The 18,131-nt window shown below is 41.8% G+C and overlaps 1 protein-coding gene across 1 annotated transcript; it reads left to right on the top strand.

Moving 5' to 3' along the window:
* The first annotated feature begins 1,167 nt into the window (after positions 1 to 1,167).
* On the top strand, positions 1,168 to 17,717 carry LOC147350059 (odorant-binding protein-like). Its single transcript, XM_086361155.1, has 8 exons — positions 1,168 to 1,248; positions 2,030 to 2,169; positions 5,241 to 5,311; positions 6,081 to 6,197; positions 8,268 to 8,369; positions 8,574 to 8,621; positions 14,814 to 14,893; positions 17,544 to 17,717. The coding sequence occupies exons 1-8, from the start codon at positions 1,168 to 1,170 to the stop codon at positions 17,715 to 17,717; spliced, it is 813 nt and encodes a 270-aa protein (XP_086217281.1).
* The last annotated feature ends 414 nt before the right edge of the window (positions 17,718 to 18,131 follow it).

Genomic DNA, 18,131 nt, shown 5'->3' with positions numbered 1-18,131 from the left:
AAGTAACTCTGTTAATCTCCCCCTGATTGGCAGTAAGAAAGGTCTTTCCAGAATGGGAGAGTCCTAGGATACCTTCCCAGGGGACACATGTTGTTAAGAATCCAAAAGAAAAACCTGGGAATGTTGAAGAGGCCTAAGGAGAGACAGAGGGTGATGAGGGGTGGATAAAGGGTTTTAGCAGAGATCACGCTCCTGTCAAAATTATCTGAATCAGGACTACCCTGGCGATCCAGTGGGTAAGACTCCACACTCCCACTGCAGGGAGTGCTGGTTCCATCCCTGGGTGGGGAACTGAGATCCCTGGTTGAGAAAAATTTACAATGAAGAGATTTTTTGGAATTTTGAGACACTGAAAATAACTAGACATTTAGAGTTAGGTAATCTGGGTTTTTTCCCTCAAAATTCTAGAAATTACAAGAACTACTGCCATGCTTTCTTTCTTGCCCGAGAAACAATTGAGTCAGTGAGTAAATGATATATCACAGATTAGAAGGGTAAAAGGTTGTCTGGAAGAGGAGTGATGGGAATGAATTCCTGCCATGCCTTCTTCAGAGGAGCTTAAGGGGGCATTTGAACAGATCCTCCCGTTGGTTATAAGAGGGTCTCCTGCTGCAGGGCAGGAGCAAGTGATAAACATGCTTTGTGCTGACTGACGTGCCCCACAGCTCAGAGAAATGAGAGGTTTTTCAGGGGTCTCTTGGAAAATCATTTAATTATGCTAAACCACACACTGAATTTTACTTTTCGGAAATTAAATTTAAACCATCTCCTCAATGTTAAGGAAACAATACAGGAGTGGGGAACACATGTCCTGAACAGTTTATCCCATTTTGGATCTCAGGCTATAAAGGAAAATAAATGTTCCTGACCTTGAAATATGGGATGTGTATTGTGATTTCTCACTCACTCTAAAGGTCAAATGTCCAGACTCACTTAAGCTTCTCCTAAAACAATCCTCCTTATTTAAAGGACAAAATGCCAGAAAAGTTCATCCCTGCCAAGCAGGATATTGAAGATGACTTCTGGGTAACCTTGGAGGAACAAACATTGGTTCATGACGCGTCACACCAACATAATGTTCCTACAAGAAATGGCACCAATTCACATCCTCTCCAATAACTGGAGCCCTCTCACCCTCTGCAGAAGAAGGGCTCTGAGAGCCACAAGATGAAGGTTCTGGTATTGAGTCTTCTACTTGGTCTGGTTTGTGATGCCCAAGAAGCAGACGATCAGAAAGGTCTCTCACAGGTACCAGGGATGTTCTGACCTGGGAGGAGGTCTTGAGGGGTCAAGAGATGCTGTGTGTGTGTGTCCCTTTTGTGGTTTTGTTATATGGATCCATAAGCTGAGCCACTTCCCTCCAACTCCATCGTTCCATTTACTGGCTGTATACTTGTCCTACTGGGTCTCTGTATTATCTCTACTGTGTATTAGATGTGACTCACGCATTTATCAGGGCTCCCTCAATAGCTCAGTTGGTAAAGAATCCACCTGCAATGCAGGAGACCCTGGTTCAATTCCTGGGTTGGGAAGATTTGCTGGAGAAGGGATAGGCTACCCAGTCCAGTATTCTTGGGCTTCTCTTGTGATTCAGCTGGTAAAGAATCTGCTGGCAATGCAGGAGACCTGGGTTGGATCTCTGGGTTGGGAGGATCCCCTGGAGGAGGGAAAGGCTACCCACTCCAGTATTCTGGCCTGGAGAATACAGTCCATGGGGTCGCAAAGAATCAGACACGACTGAACAGCCTTCACTCACACATTTTTACTGCTCTTGTTACAGAGATAGAAGATCAGCCAAACAAGTGTTGGATTGGAGTTCTTGCATTTGACAAGAGACCTTAAGCTATTTCAGAAATGTCTCTATTTCTTTTACTTTGACTTTTTTTTTTTTACTATTTTATAAATCCTGTTTTGTTCAGTCTTAGACAATGTGTGCTGATGAGCACAAGGGATGGGGAACTCACGAGGGTGATGCTGGATGAAATAAAAAGACAAGGATACAAATTTCTGAAAGGAATTTTACCCTTAGCTTTCAGGAAAATGGAGAACTGTGTACATTGCCTCCACTATCCCAGACAAGATCGCTGAGAACGGGCCATTCAGAGCTTACTTGTGTTACCTTGTCTTTGATGATGAACAGGGTACAGTAGACTTCTATTTTTATGTCAAGTAAGTAAAAATAATCCAGAAGGAACACATATATAAACCCCAAGCCTGAGGGAGGGTGTGGCTTCCACGTCTGCAGGGAACTCTCGGGATTTTGTTGAGAGCAGGACACCCTGAGCTGTGTAGCTGAGCAGGGTCTCTGAACTGGGGGGTTGCGGGGAGGCAGTTCCCCTAAGAGCCTCCAGGGAATGTTCTGGAGCCTTTGCTTAGACGGGAGAGCCCCCGAAGCTCCACTGGCATCAGCTCATTAAAGGAAAGAGGGACACAGCTGACAGAAGAGGTCCGTGCCTCAAACCCCACAGTTCCAACCAGGGACTTGAACCTTCCTGCGGAATTTGTAAGAGAAAGTTCCCACTGAGCCCCAGAAGCTGAGGGCGGGGGAGAGCACACAGTGACCTCTGCCTGCAGGGCCTCCTCAGGAGGTGACTAATCACCACTGAATTTACTAAAGCTGTCACAGCCCCAGGTACCACTCAGGGAAGGTCCACTAGGCAGCAGGCAGTTTATAAGGAACATGCAAGTTCAGATATGTATTTTTAGGAATAAAAGCATTACAAAAAAAACACCTGAGGATTTTATGCTTGGAGAGATTGGTTTATAGATATAAATGTTTATATATTATATATCACATGTGTAGATATTTGATAGAGTGTGTGTGTGTGAGCTCAGTCATGTCTGACTCTTTGTGGTCCCATAGACTATAGCCAGCCAGGCTCCTCTGTCCATGCAGTTTTCTAGGCAAGAATACTGGAGTAGCTTGAGATTTCCTTCTCCAGGAATCTTCCCAGGCCAGGGATCGAACCCCCATCTCCCGGTCTCCTGCACTGGTAGGGGAGTTCTTTACCACTGTGCCACCTGGGAAGCCCATTTGATAATACGGGTGTGTGAGTGCTCAGTCACTTTGGTTGTGTACAGCTGTTTGTGATCTTATCAACTGTAGCCAGTCAGACTCCTCCATCCATGGGATGTTCTAGGCATGAATACTGGAATGGGCTGCCATACCCTCTTCCAGGGGATCTTCCTGACCCAGGGATTGAACACAAGTCTCCTGTGTCTCCTGCATTGCAGGCAGATTCTTTACTTCTGAGCCACCAGAGAAGCCCTCTCTGATAGCATTCTTACAATCAAATCACAACCACATAAAGATACAAACTCACAGACACACACATATATGTATATATTATATCCTAGGAGGATATATTTGGAGAAGGAAATGGCAACCCACTCCAGTGTTCTTGCCTGGAGAATCCCAGGGACGGGGGAGCCTGGTGGGCTGCCGTCTATGGGGTCACACAGAGTTGGACACGACTGAAGTGACTTAGCAGCTTAGCAGCAGCAGGAGGATATATTATATTATAATTATATCCTGTCTGTTTTCACTAATTTTTTAAGAATATCATAGTATCTTCCTCTTTGCCATTTTAATATTTGAGTTCTATGTTTGAATTTTCATGTGGCTAATCTTTCTGAAACCAACTTTGCAAAAGTGTCAAAGTGAAGTGAAACTGAAAGTCACTCAGTCGTGTCCAACTCTTTGCAACCCCATGGACTATACAGTCTATGGAATCCTCCAGGCCAGAATACTGGAGTGGGTAGCCTTTCCCTTCTCCAGGGGATCAACCCAGGGATCAAACCCTGGTGTCCCACATTGCAGGCGGATTCTTTACCAGCTGAGCTACCAGGGAAAGAGAAGTGTATTTATGGTAATTATATGCATCTTTGCATGCATGCATGCTAAGTCGCTTCAGTCGTGTCCGATTCTGTGCAACCTCATAGACGGCAGCCCACCAGGCTCCTCTGTCCCTGGGATTCTCCAGGCAAGAATACTGGAGTGGGTTGCCATTTCCTTCTCCTATATGCATCTTAGTGGAGGGCATAGTTCAGTGTGTTTTGACAGGTACACACATTTTTCACGACCTCCATAGTCCAGATATAAAATTCCTCCATCACTGCCAAAAATCTATTCTTCACCATTCAACGTCGACCCTTTAAGCCACAGATAAGAACAGATCTGTTCATCTTACCTCTTCTAGAACTTCAGAGGCCAACATTATGCATCCTGCATCATTTTCCCTGGCCTCTATCACTTAGCATAATGTTTTAAAATTTTACCTCAGTGTCTGCATATGCAAGGAGTCCCATTTTTCAAGCCAAGTGAAAGGATACGGTTTATATAAAAAATTTATTATATTTTGCAGATATTGGAAAATGGTTTTGTTCCCATGTTGTGGTTATTTTGAGTAACTGCAATGCATTTTCCTAGTGACTGAGAACACTTAGCACAATTCATTGCGGGCATTCTTTCCCAAGGTGTCTGTTCAAAAATTAATTCTTGTTATTTCCCTTTTAATATTTATTTTGCATGCATGCTGCCTATGTGCCATATACCCCTATTTCACACATGACATATATGAAGACAGTCAAAGTCTTCAGTTATGTAGTTGACAATATGTACTTTCATATACTATATACATATATACTTCCTTATGTAATATAAGCATAACTTGTGTACTTGTGTGTTTACTTGTGTGTGTGTGTATGTTTCAATGTGCATGTATACTGCATGTGTCTTTCACGGATTAACCCTCTTACGTTGTTGTGATGGAAGAATGGTGTGTGTTTTGATAAAATTAAGCATTTCTTTCTCTAATTTTTTCCCCCTATCATATTATCTGAAGAGTCATTGCCAGGATAGTGAGAACCCCCAAGGTCTGCCATGATGGCAACAGGTCTCTGTTTCCAGGAAGTATTTTGTTTCAAGCTGCATTCATTTAATTTTCCCTAAAAGTTTAGATCTGTCCATGTTTATTCTCCTTTCAACATGACTTGCTTTCTATTTGCAGTTTATCCTTGGAACTACTGCTCAGATTTAACGTGTAGACAAGCCAGCCTTGTCACTTGATAGTTACTTGACCTTAGAGGATATATTTCTTCTCTTTTGAAGGTCACATTGCTCACAGGCACTAAGGTTACATCTCACACTTAATCTTTGGGGAGAAACAAAGAAAATCCTAATTATATGTTACTGTTTTCATTATTTTAATCAACCACCTTGAATATGTTTTGTTTTTAAGGTTGAACGGAGAATGGGTAGCAAAACATGTCATGGGGAAAAAGACAAAAAACAACACTTATGTTGTTGAGTGTAAGTATGACTGTTTCACTGGTCAGAGTGTGTTTGGGTGGAAATCTTGGTCTCAACTTCCTTCAGTTATCCCACACACCTGAATTCTACTCCGACTATTAGAGGTGTGGGCAGGCTGCAGTCCCTGAGATCTCCAAGCACTTTTTCATAAGCAAAGGGTTCAAACACACACAGTAGAGGTCTCCTCCCAATTATGCGTGCTTCTCTTGAGAATAACATGTGCAGACATGTATTTCATATGGTTCTCACAGATAATCTACAACGGCCTTACAAACTGACGTCTCAATGGTCTATTTGAGTTTGCACACCGTCATTCAATTTTTTAAAACAGTCTTAAAATGTCTTAATTCGCCCAAGGTGGAATGGATGAACTTAAATGCAAGGAAATCATCCTGAATTCAATCATAAAAGCAGCTTCTGTTCAAAGCACTTGAGATGCAGCTAAGATTTATATCTCTAAGTTCTTAGTAACGGCAGTAAACAGCATTCCTAATCTTACGTGGCTTAAGGGGTACATTTTTTACTAAAATTTAAGTATATCAGGTCAGTTGTATGAGAAGGTGGGAATAGAAAAAGTCTTAGCTGCCTTCCTTGCTTTTGTAACAACTGTAGCATCAGGACACCCTTGGAGTGAGGCACACCAATACAGGGTGTACCATCGCTAATACACTCAATCTACCACAATAAATCAAACTGACAATCAATTAAGAGAGGGTTGTACATATGTATATATATATACACGTATGTATTTATCTTCTCTCTCTCACAGATGAGGGTGAAAATAAATTTGAAGTTATATATGCATCTGACACTGTTCTGGTAGTAAGTGTTGTCAACAAGGATAAGAATAAAAAATGTGGGGAGATACAATTGGCTGCAATATTTGGTACGTATGATATCTCATATTTACATCGACATGGTCATGAAACATTTCCATTGTCAATACTTTTATTCAGAAAATCAGCATGTGGTGATAGTATCCATTCTTCAGTGTATAAGACCTGCCTCTTTTTGTTCAGTGAGTTAAGGACCCTGGAACTTAACCTACCAAGAAAGAGGAGCTGGTAGGGATGGGAAGTATCAGGTCATCAAACATTTCTAAATAATTCCCACTGTTGACATTAATAAATAAAAAAATTAATTTTACTGAAAGTAGTTTATTTTTAATTGGAGGAAAATTATAATACCACATTGGTTTCTAGATTTTTTTCTTTTTTAAATTTTATTTTATTTTTAAACTTTACAATATTGTATTAGTTTTGCCAAACATCAAAATGAATCCACCACAGGTATACCCGTACTCCCCATCCTGAACCCTCCTCCCTCCTCCCTCCCCATACCCTCCCTCTGGGTCGTCCCAGTGCACCAGCCCCAAGCATCCAGTATCGTGCATCGAACCTGGACTGGTGACTCATTTCATACATGATATTATACATGTTTCAATGCCATTCTCCCAAATCTCCCCACCCTCTCCCTCTCCCACAGAGTCCATAAGACTGATCTATACATCAGTGTCTCTTTTGCTGTCTCATACACAGGGTTATTGTTACCATCTTTCTAAATTCCATATATATGTGTTAGTATACTGTATTGGTGTTTTTCTTTCTGGCTTACTTCATTCTGTATAATAGGTTCCAGTTTCATCCACCTCATTAGAACTGATTCAAATGTATTCTTTTTAATGGCTGAGTAATACTCCATTGTGTATATGTACCACAGCTTTCTTATCCATTCATCTGGTGATGGACATCTAGGTTGCTTCCATGTCCTGGCTATTATAAACAGTGCTGCGATGAACATTGGGGTACATGTGTCTCTTTCCCTTCTGGTTTCCTCAGTGTGTATGCCCAGCAGTGGGATTGCTGGATCATAAGGCAGTTCTATTTCCAGTTTTTTAAGGAATCTCCACACTGTTCTCCATAGTAGCTGTACTAGTTTGCATTCCCACCAACAGTGTAAGAAGGTGCCCTTTTCTCCACACCCTCTCCAGCATTTATTGCTTGTAGACTTTTGTGTTGTTTTTTTTTTTAGAATTAAGAAAAGAAATAAAAAGCATTTTATTTATTTTTTTCATTTTTTTTTACTTTGAAAGTATTTGTTTTATTTTTTATTTTTATTTTCTAATTTTATTTTATTTTTAAACTTTACATAATTGTATTAGTTTTGGATCACAGCCATTCTGACTGGCGTGAAATGGTACCTCATAGTGGTTTTGATTTGCATTTCTCTGATAATGAGTGATGCTGAACATCTTTTCATGTGGTTCCTAGATTTTTTTAAAAAACACATCAATTAATTTCAATCCATTACCTAATGAGGTTACTCTCAATTTCTTCAGCATACCATTTTCTCGATGAACTATAAGCCTTGAAACAGAAACTTTTACAGTAAATCTTTGTCGTGCTCAATTTTTCAAATACACAGTTCTATGAACCTTGACATCATCCCCAAATAAGCACCTAGAAGCTTGAGAGGTGTGCACCACTGGGACATCAGGGGTCTATTTCAGAAAAGGCAGTGGGTGGAATGGTGGGTTAAGTAAAGAATACGTTGCCTCCCATTTTCATGTGTGACGTGGTGAATGAGTCTCTGTCAGGGCAGAACTGTGTTTCCTCTTTATCTGGATCCAGAACAAGACCTGAGTGGCAGGTACAGGTTCCAGGAAGTTGATAAAGGAGCAAGTAGGTTCCATACTGTGATGGGTTGAGCCCCAAATTCCTGGAGTTCCTGAGAGTCTTTGGGGTCCTCTTGCTGATGCTAGTGGGGCCCTAGTTAGAGAGTTGCACTGGAGTTGATTCTTAAGACAAACATCTGTGTCATGGGAAATGATAGCTCCTGGAGGCTTAATTTATAACGAGGGAAGAGCTGGTTTGCACACTCTACTTCTTGTTCTGCTTTCAGAAATTTCTCTGGGTTCTTAGGGGCAAAATTCTGCTTTGTGTTTGGTGTTTTTCAGTTAAAGTAAATGATATTGAAGAGAAAGCCTTGGAGATGTTCAAGGAGCTGTTGAAACTGAAAGGAATTGAAGAAAAATATATTGTGAATTTCTTTGAAAGCGGTAATTGAATTACATTTTTCCCTAAATATATCATTTACCTCATACATAAATATACTATTAGGAAGCAAATCAATTTATTTGAAGTTCCTTTCTCCATAAATAATCTTTTATATATTTGATTATTAAAAAAAAGAAACTTGGAAATACTGGAGAAATGTAGTGGTCAGTGGATCATTTTCTCCTGTTGTTTTGATCTTCCCACAGGTGACTGTCCTCCCTGTGCAAAACTATGGAGCTCAGTAAAAGCTCAGTGTAAGTGCAAATAGTTTGTTACTAATGTCTTTCCATTAAAATCAGCAGCACAATTAAAATCAGTAAGGACACATGGTGATTTCATATGTGCCAAATTTTGCAGGTAATGATTTTTTGTCCCAATAATTTACATTCTATAGCCAGATAATTCTTCTGTTATATTAGGTAATTTGTCTTCTCTTGAGCCATATTAAATCTCAGATGGGTTTGTTGATTAATGCTGAGCAGTTTTGGTGGAAAAGCCTTATCCTGCAGGAATCTCGCAAGCCAGGGTCATCAGGGAGAAGCAGAGACCACCACAAGTTGGTAGAAACCAGTTAGTGTTCCCGTAAGTGAGGGAACAGGGCTGATCTTACGGTTGTCAATACACATCCCTACACTAGGAGAGCTGGGATTAAAGACAGCTCACGTTTTCTGCAAGACCAGTGTTTAACCTCACATGATTCTGATAGAACTAGTAAAGGCTTTCCAAGCACGCTGTCTGAAACATGCGTTTGGTTTACACTCCCCCTCAGAGGATCTTCTTAAAGTGAGATTTTTAGCTTTCCAAACTAAGACAATCTCAGAAAACAACACTGATCTAGGCTAAAGTGTGGCTTTTGATTTTCTTCTGAGGAAAAAAAAAAGGAAAATAAGCAAAGAAAAACACTGGCTTCCTGGTGAATATGATAAGAAAGATGTAATGCATATAGTCAATGAAATTACTCAGCCATAAAAAAGAATGAAATCATGCCATTTGTGGCAACATGGATGAGCTATCATACTAAGTAAAGTGAGTCGGACAGAGAAAGACAAATACCACATGATAGCACTTACATGTGGAATCTAAAATATGACCCAAAGGAGCGTCTTTGCAAAGCAGAAACAGTCTCGCAGATAAAGAAAACAGGCTTGTGATCACCAAGTGGGAGGAGGACTGGGGACGATCACTGAGTGTTTGGGGTTAGCAGATGCAAATTCTTATTTACAGGATGGACAGACAGCAAGGTCCGACCGTAAAGCACAGGGAACTATGCTCAATACTCTGTAAAACCTAAAAGGGGAAAGAATCTGGAAAAGAATAGATATTAATACATGCATGTATAAACAACTGTGCTGCTGAACACCTGAAACCAATCACCATTGCTAATCAAGTATACTCCAAAATAAAATTAAAATTAACTCTTGAAGACCCAAAAGACAAAACTTGTGGAATTACAGGCATGTACTCCAATCACAGAGTCTGTAAACAACCTTTAGATGAATCATCCCAATGAACATGCAATCGGAAATCTCCTAGAATGAATTCCAAATGGGAAAGGTCACCCCATATGAACATTCTTGGGAAAATTCCACATGGACCCACATATCACAGAGATGTGGAGTATTGAGGTCCACCAGAAATCTGCCCATTGGATCAGCCACCAGCTCCTGTAGCTTGGACATCCTATTGCCTGAGGCTCACCCTCATCAGCCATCACACTGTCAGCTCTACTAAACTTTGGTCCTGTTTTATTCACCTACAGAAAGAGTCACTGAGGCCAGACACATCTCCTGCATGGAATCAAGATCACCGAGCGAAGACGACCTTCCTGATTACCATGGTCCTTCTCTCCTCACAGTCCACTCGCTTTCCCATCTCATCTCTCCTGGTCACTAATCATGTCCTGTCTGGCGGCATTTGATTTCTGAGGGTTTAAATAAATTGGTTTAATACACAGCTGACTTACATGTGTCTGTACAAAAGTTCCCTATTTTAAAAAACACAAATATGCACGCTAAATTTAACTCTCCAGAAAAAATAAGCCTTTAATAAGATAAGTGTTCATCAGAGACAATTCTGATGAGGAGTAAATAGAGACGTCCTAGAGGTGTTCAGGGGAGAAGGAGAAAAATGACTAGATCATCAGGGGACAGGGTTATGCATCCTCTTATTGTAGGGAAGGGGGTAATCAGGTCATAAAAGATGTCCCTAGAAAGCATCTTATTGATTACAGGGAAAGGAACTTGCATTCCACTCACTGAACTGCATAGAGAGACAGTGTAAGATGCCATGGGCTATAACTGAGGAAAAAGTGCGTATTCTGAGAGCACCAACACTTCTGCAATTGAGCTGTAGGACTGATATTTCTTAATGACTTTATCTCTAGTGATCAACAGTGGCCAGCATATAAGCCTTGGTCAATCCATCGCACCATGAAGTCAGTGCAGCACGGTACCAAGATGACTGACAGTTCAGTCAGGAAGCTGTCATTGTTCACAGCATCTAAGGATGGTCTTCCCCCATCCCATGCGTCAAAGAACAGTGGATGCTAGTATTTCGAAGGAGAGGCCATTCCCACTGTTCTGGGCAGGGCACCTGACCACCCCCCTTTACAATCCAAAAGATCTAGCACCCTCAAGAGGTAGAACTAAAGGGGCTTCCCTGATGGTCAAGTGGTAAAGAAACCGCAGGGGTTACTTTGCCAATGCAGGGTACACGGGGCTTGACCTCTGGTCTGGGAAGATCCCACGTGCCTCGGGGAAACTAACCTGTGCACCACAACTCCTGAGTCCACACACCTAGAGCCCATGCTCCAAAGAGAATCCGCTGCGATGAGAAGCCTGAGTAGTGCATCCAGAGAGTAGTTCCACTCACTGCTGTGCGAGAAAGCCCATGCTGCATCGAAGACCCAGCACAGCCGAAACCAAATCAATAAATCTTTGGGGGGGAAAAAAGGAAAAAAAAGTATAAAATCTATTTGAAAGTTTGGGCCAAAATTTAGAAATCTAGTCCAAGTCCTGGGAAAATAGTACTAGACCTGCTGCTGCTGCTGCTGCTGCTAGGTCGCTTCAGTCGTGTCCTACTCTGTGCGACCCCATAGACGGCAGCCCACCAGGCTCCGCCATCTCCAGGCAAGAACTGGAGTGGGTTGCCATTTCCTTCTCCAATGCATGAAAGTGAAAAGTGAACGTGAAGACGCTCAGTCGTGTCAGACTCTTAGCGACCCCGTGGACTGCAGCCTACCTACGTGATACTTAATAGAATAAATGTTTTGGCTCCTACAGAGATATGGCCTCCAAATGGGCTACAGTTGGCAAATTTGAAAGGCACAAGTAGCAGATATTTCTGTCTTAGCTGTAGTGACAGAGGTCAAGGGCGACGTTTAAATTCCCCCACTTGTAGAGCACAGTACATGCAGCTCGAGTTCTGACTCTGGTCTTCACAGCTGGTCTGGAAATGCTGGATTTGATAGGTGGATGCATATATGCGATTGAATACAGAGTAAGGGGATGAATCTCTTAACGGATGTTGAAAGACAAGACCTGGCATAGCAAGTCAAAAATTATGAAATTCCATATAGACATAGACATATATACACTGACATATATGTGCATACATGTATTGATACATGCATGTGTGTACCTGTGTGTATTTGTGATGTAAACATGAATAAGAAAAAAAACAAATTATCACCACAAATCCAACAGCTAAAGAGCACAAGGAAACTATAAGCAGATTTATGTTACTAGGATTAACACTCCTGATGAAATGAACACATTACTTGAAAAATGTGTGACTAAAATTGATACATGATGAAACAAAAAATTTCTATTGTCCTTTATCTATTTAAGAAACTGAATACAATTTTCCACAAAGTTGAAGGTCAAGAAGATTTAACTGAAATTTTTCCAAGAAGAAGAAATATCACTAAACTTAGAAAAACCCATTCATAGAAACATATGAGTTCATAAGAAAGTATTCTCCATCCTAATTTGCTCCTTTATCCCCTAGACAGAATTAGGTACTTCTGACAGATTTGTTTCAACTCTGTATATGTCCACATGCTTTTTCATGAACACACTAATATACTAAGATATTGGAGAGTTCAACAGTCTTGAAACATATTCGTGTTTATTTCAAATGCTAATATTTTTACAGAATGTATGGATTCTTAGAGATCTAATCCGTGAATCCAATTTCTTACCCTTTTCACTATGAATGTGTCATAGCTACTAGACCATTAAATATATTTTTAAATGTTTCAACACCACAATCAAAAAACCTGTTAATGTCTTTTATGTGTAGAAATTGTTCCATAAGCCCTTTGAACTAATCGCCTCATCAAAGTGAATGCACCTCTGGGGACTTCCCTGCTGATCCAGTGGATAGAATTTGCCTTCCAATGCAGGCGGTACGGTTTCTACCGCTGGTCGGGGAGCCAAGAACCCACAGGCATTGGGGCCAAAATCCCAGAACATAGACAACAGAAGCCATATTGTAACAGATTGAATAAAAACTTTAAAAATGGTCCAGGTTAAAGAAAAATCTCTGAACAAAAGTGAAGGTACCGCAGAACTTTGACAGATGCAACCAGCCAAGGGGACCTTTCAAACCACATTCGTGTCTTCTGTTCTCATGTCCTACTGAGTTCCCACAGATTCACTCTTAACTCACTCTTCCAAGGATCCTCAGAGGGTCACTTAAAACCCTTCCCTATAGAAATATTCCCTTTCTGAAAGTAGACCTCAAACACACTCTAAGTTCCCATATTTTCTTAAGCAAAGTATTTATATTTTATTTACCTACATTTAGGTATCATTCAGACAAGGAAATGGCAACCCGCTCCAGTGTTCTTGCCTGGAGAATCCCAGGGACAGAGGAGCCTGGTGGGCTGCCATCTATGGGGTCGCACAGAGTCGGACACGACTGAAGCAGCTTAGCGGCAGCAGCAACACATAACATTTACTTTTTAAATTTGCTTTTAATTGGAGGATAATTGCCTTACAAAGTTGTGGTGGTCTCTGCCATACATCAATGCCAGTGAGTCATAATTAGACATACCGCCTCCCTCTTGAGTCTCCCCCCGACCCCCCAGCCCACTGCTCTGGGTCATCACGGGCTCCGAGCTGAGCTCCCTGTGCACACAGCGGCTTCCCACTTGCCATCTGTTTCACACACGGTCACGTACGTGTGGCAGCATGACTCTCTGAATCCTCCCCTCCCTTTTCCCCGACCTGTGCTCACAAGTCCGTTCTCTACATCTGTGTCTCAGTTCCTGCCCTGAAAATGGGTTCCTCAGTACCATTTCCCACCTTTCTTTATTCTTCATCCTACAGCTTATAAACAGATGATTCAATTTGGCAATTACTTGAGGGCTGGTATGTATTCTCTTTTCATTGGAAGACAGTTCTCCGCATAACGCAAGTCTGTCTGCTTCCTGCTTAATTCTGAGGCTTAGGCTCTTGTTGGCGCTACATTTGCATTTGCTGAATTCAGGCCAAAGGGTGGACAGGAGAATCTTCCAGAGCACACGTTGTTTGCTACGCGCATGTAGGTAAACGTTCGCAGCACATTGCACAGAACTTTTTTTCCTTGTAGTGTGCTACTGTCAGATAAAGGAGAAATTAAGACGTTCTGCAAAAAAAGGAAACTTTTCCTCCCTTGGGGCACATACCTCCAGAAGGGCAGGCTACTGTTGCTGATGCCTTTGGTTTTGAACCTGGCACACGCTAACGCCACGGCTACTAGAGTAGGGTGGACGGGCGGACAGCTCAAATCCTATTTAATTGGTAATAAAACATTTTGATGAAAGACTACATCCAGCGGGTGACTGACTGAAATACCTACAGAGGAATTAACCGTCCATCATTTAAAAACAAACACGCATGCTAGGTGAAAACAGACCCTGGAAGGGACCGTCCTCTTGGTTAGGAGGAGGACAGGGCCGCTGTGGGGCAGGAGGACGCGATGAGCACGGTGCTCACACACTCCTCACCTCAGAGCAACAGGAGGCTTTTAAAGCGTCTCAGGAAATCGTCTTACCTTTGTTAAACCACACACTCAATTTTAGTTTTAGAAAATAAATTTTGAGCCATCTCCTCAATGTAAAGGAACTAATACAGGAGAAGGGGATGTGTGTCCTGGACAGCTTATTCCAGTTTGGATCTCAGGACATAAAGGAAAATAAATGTTCCTGACCTTGAAATATAGGATCTGTATTGTGATTTCTCACTCACTCTAAAGGTCAAATGTCCAGATTCACAAAAGTTTCCTCAATCCTCATTATTAAGAGGACAAAATGCCATAAAAGCTTATCCCTGCCAAGCAGGAGATTGAAGATGACTTCTGTGTAACCTTGGTCTTAGGAGGAACAGTCAGTGGTTCAAGATGCATCATGCTAACACACCGATTCTATAAGAAGTGGCACTGATTCCATCCTGTCCAACCAGTGGGACACCATCAGCCTCACCAGAAGAACCACAAGGGCCACAAGATGAAGGTTCTGGTGCTGAGTCTTCTCCTCGGTCCGGTTTGTGCTGCCCAAGAATGTGAAGCTCTGAAAGGTCACTCAGAGGCACCAGGGGCAGTCTGAGCTGGGAGGAGTCTTGGGAGTGTGTGTGTGTGGGGGGGGGCACGCGTCCCTTTTGAGTTTTGTTTTGTATATCCATAAGCCTGGCCATCTCTCTCCAACTCAAAACTCAGCTCATTAACTGGCTCTATACCTGCTCTATTTGGCCTTTGTATTATCTCTACTGTCTATTGTTGACTCTTACGCATTTTTACTGCTCTTGTAACAGAGACAGTTCTTGTTGTTGTTTAGTCATACCCAACTTTTTGCAACCTCATGGACTGTAGCTTTCCTGGCACCTCTGTCCATGGGATTTTCCAGGCATACTAGAGGGGGTTGCCATTTCCTTCTCCAGGGGATCTTCCTGAACAAGGGCTTGAACCTCCATCTCTTAAGTCTCTTGCATTGGCAGGCAGATTCTTTACTGCTGAGTCACCTGGGAAGCCCAGCAGAGAGAGAGGACCAGCTGCCTGTGGGACTTCCTCATGGGACAACTGATCACCACTGAATTTACTAAAGCCGTCATCGCCCCAGGTACCACTCAGGGAATGTCCACTGGACAGCAGATGGTTTACTAGGAACATGCAAACTCAGGTACGTATTTTGAGGAATAAACGCATTAAGAAAATACAACTAAGAGCTTTTATGCTTGGAGAGATTTGTTTATAAATATGTAAATATCTATAACATTAATTTTATATATCATATATGCATATATTTGTAAGTATACTTATAATCAAATTCCAACCACACATACAGATATAGACACACACACATACACACACACGCACACACACACATATCCTATCTCAAGAGATATATCTGTCTGTTTTCTCTAATTTTTTGTGATTTTGGCCCTCAAACTCTCCTAAATCACTGCTGTGATTGTGAGAATCCCCAAGGTGGCTACACCTCTCAGTTTCCAGAAACCACTTAAATGAATGGCTTGTTCTTTTTTCCTAAAATTCTGGTTTTCTCACTGTTCATTTGTTTTTAAACATGTTTCATTATGTATTTATACTTTATCTTTGGAACTACTAGTCAGATTTAATGCATCAGCAAGACATACTTGTCACTTGATAGTTACTTCACCTTAACCAACGTATTTGGAGAAGGAAATGGTAACACACTCCAGTACCCTTGTCTGCAAAATTCCATGGATGGAGGAGTCTGGTAGGCTACAGTCCATGGGGTCACAAAGAGTCAGACACAATTGAGCGACTTCATTTTCTTTCTCTCTATATTTCCTTTTGGAGAAGGAAATGGCAACCCACTCAAGTGTTCTTGCCTGGAGAATCCCATGGATGGACGGGCCTGGTGAGCTAGTCTATGGGGTTGCAAAGAGTCGGACACGCCTAAGCAACTAACATACACACACATACAAACAATGTATTTCTTCTCTTTTGAAGATCTCCTTATACACAGGCACTGCGGTGATACTTGATACAAGATCTTGGGGGTAAAACAAAGAAAATCCTAACTATATGTCAAACTTCAGTATTTTAATCAACCAACTTGAATGTGTTTCGCTTTTAAGGTCAAGAGGAGAATGTGTAAAAAAACATGTCACGGGAGTAAAGCAAGAAAACAACACTTACTCTATTGACTGTAAAGTTTGAGTCTTTCTCTGGAAAGAGAATGTTTGGGTGGGAATCTTGGTTTCAACTTCCTTCAATAACCCCTGAATTCTACCCCTACTAAGAATGGGAGGTATGACTGGGCACCAGTCACTAAGATTCCCACGCACTTTACTTTGTGATGAGCAGAGTTCAAACACTTGGCTTGGGGGTCTCCTCCCGATTAGGAATGTTATTCAACAAGAATAAGTGCATGTGTAGAACCTGTATTTCATACCATTCTCATGGACGAGATACAACAGCCTTACAAATGGCCATCACACGGTCTATCTTGGGTTTGCCCATCTGTGTCGATCACTTTGCAAAAACAATCTTAAAAAGCCTTCATCCATCCAAGGTGTGGTGGAAGAACTTACATCCAAGAAATCCTATTGAGTTCAGTCATAAATGCAGCTTCTGTTCAAAGCAATGGGGATGCTGGCTGGGATTTATATCCTGAAGCTCTTATATGAGGATACGATTGTTAGATAACATCACCAACTCAACAGACATGAATCCGAGCAAACTCTAGGAGATAATGGAGGATAGAGGAGCCTGACGTGGTACAGTCCATGGGGTCTCAAAGAGTTGGGCATGACTTAGCAACTGAACAACAAGTTCTTTATAGCGGCCCTAAACAACATTCCTAATTTTACATGGCCTAAGGTGTACATGTCTGATTGAAATTTAAATGTATCAATATGTGATATGACCCCCACCTAGAGGAGCCTGGTAGACTGCAGTCCATGGGATCGCAAAGAGTCGGACACGACTGAGCAAATTCACTTTCCCTTTCACTTACAGTGCGTATATGATGAACACAAATAACTAAAATTTATGCCTGAAATATTTTTCCATACTTTCATTAATGACTTTTAATAAATGATGATTTTTAATTTATGCTTTCATTTTCTTATTCCAATATTTTTTATTTTTGGCTGAATCATGAATACTCTACTGGCCTTACTTTTCTCCATTTTTGCAATCGTTTTTAGCTGGATTTTTACAGAGTGACCAAAAAGGGAGAAAAACAGAAGAGCAGCCCTTCTTGTACAGTCTTGGGAAGCAGCAAGTGCAGCCCCCAGCCTGGTTTCGGGGGCCGTGAGGCACACCCGCAGCAAGCCAGCACCAGCAGTGGCCTCCATGGCAGCAGGATGCCCGGCGGATAGACTTACTCTCTGTCCCATTGCCGTCGTTAACTTCACAGTCAATTCAGTGATGCTGCAATGCCCACCTCTTCTCAGTTACACCACTGGTGATCACTGACAATCCTAGAGCATGCGTAATCTGACTTAAATTGTCACCCTGTGACCCAAGCTTGAGGACTAAGAGTGGCTTTGGGCCAGTTGTATGTACTAGTCTGGGGCTGTGAGACTGTGACGCTGTTTGGGCTGCTATTTCTTCTCTTCCTCAAGCATACTGATGATTTTCAGTGTTTCAGATACTGAGCAACAATGCTTCCATGTTTCAGGAACTGGGCCAGGCAGTTTCACATCCCACCTTGCTAGGTAATTCCCACCAGGTGTGATGGAGGCCAGGGGAGAGAGAATGGATGTAGAGGATTTAGAGGTAACACACAGCAG

Source organism: Bos grunniens, chromosome 20 (genome assembly GCF_055505025.1).
Source record: "Bos grunniens cultivar Pamir isolate PY7600 chromosome 20, Bosgru_T2T1.0, whole genome shotgun sequence".
Lineage (NCBI taxonomy): Eukaryota > Metazoa > Chordata > Mammalia > Artiodactyla > Bovidae > Bos > Bos grunniens.
This window is presented reverse-complemented; position numbering and strand designations above follow the sequence as displayed.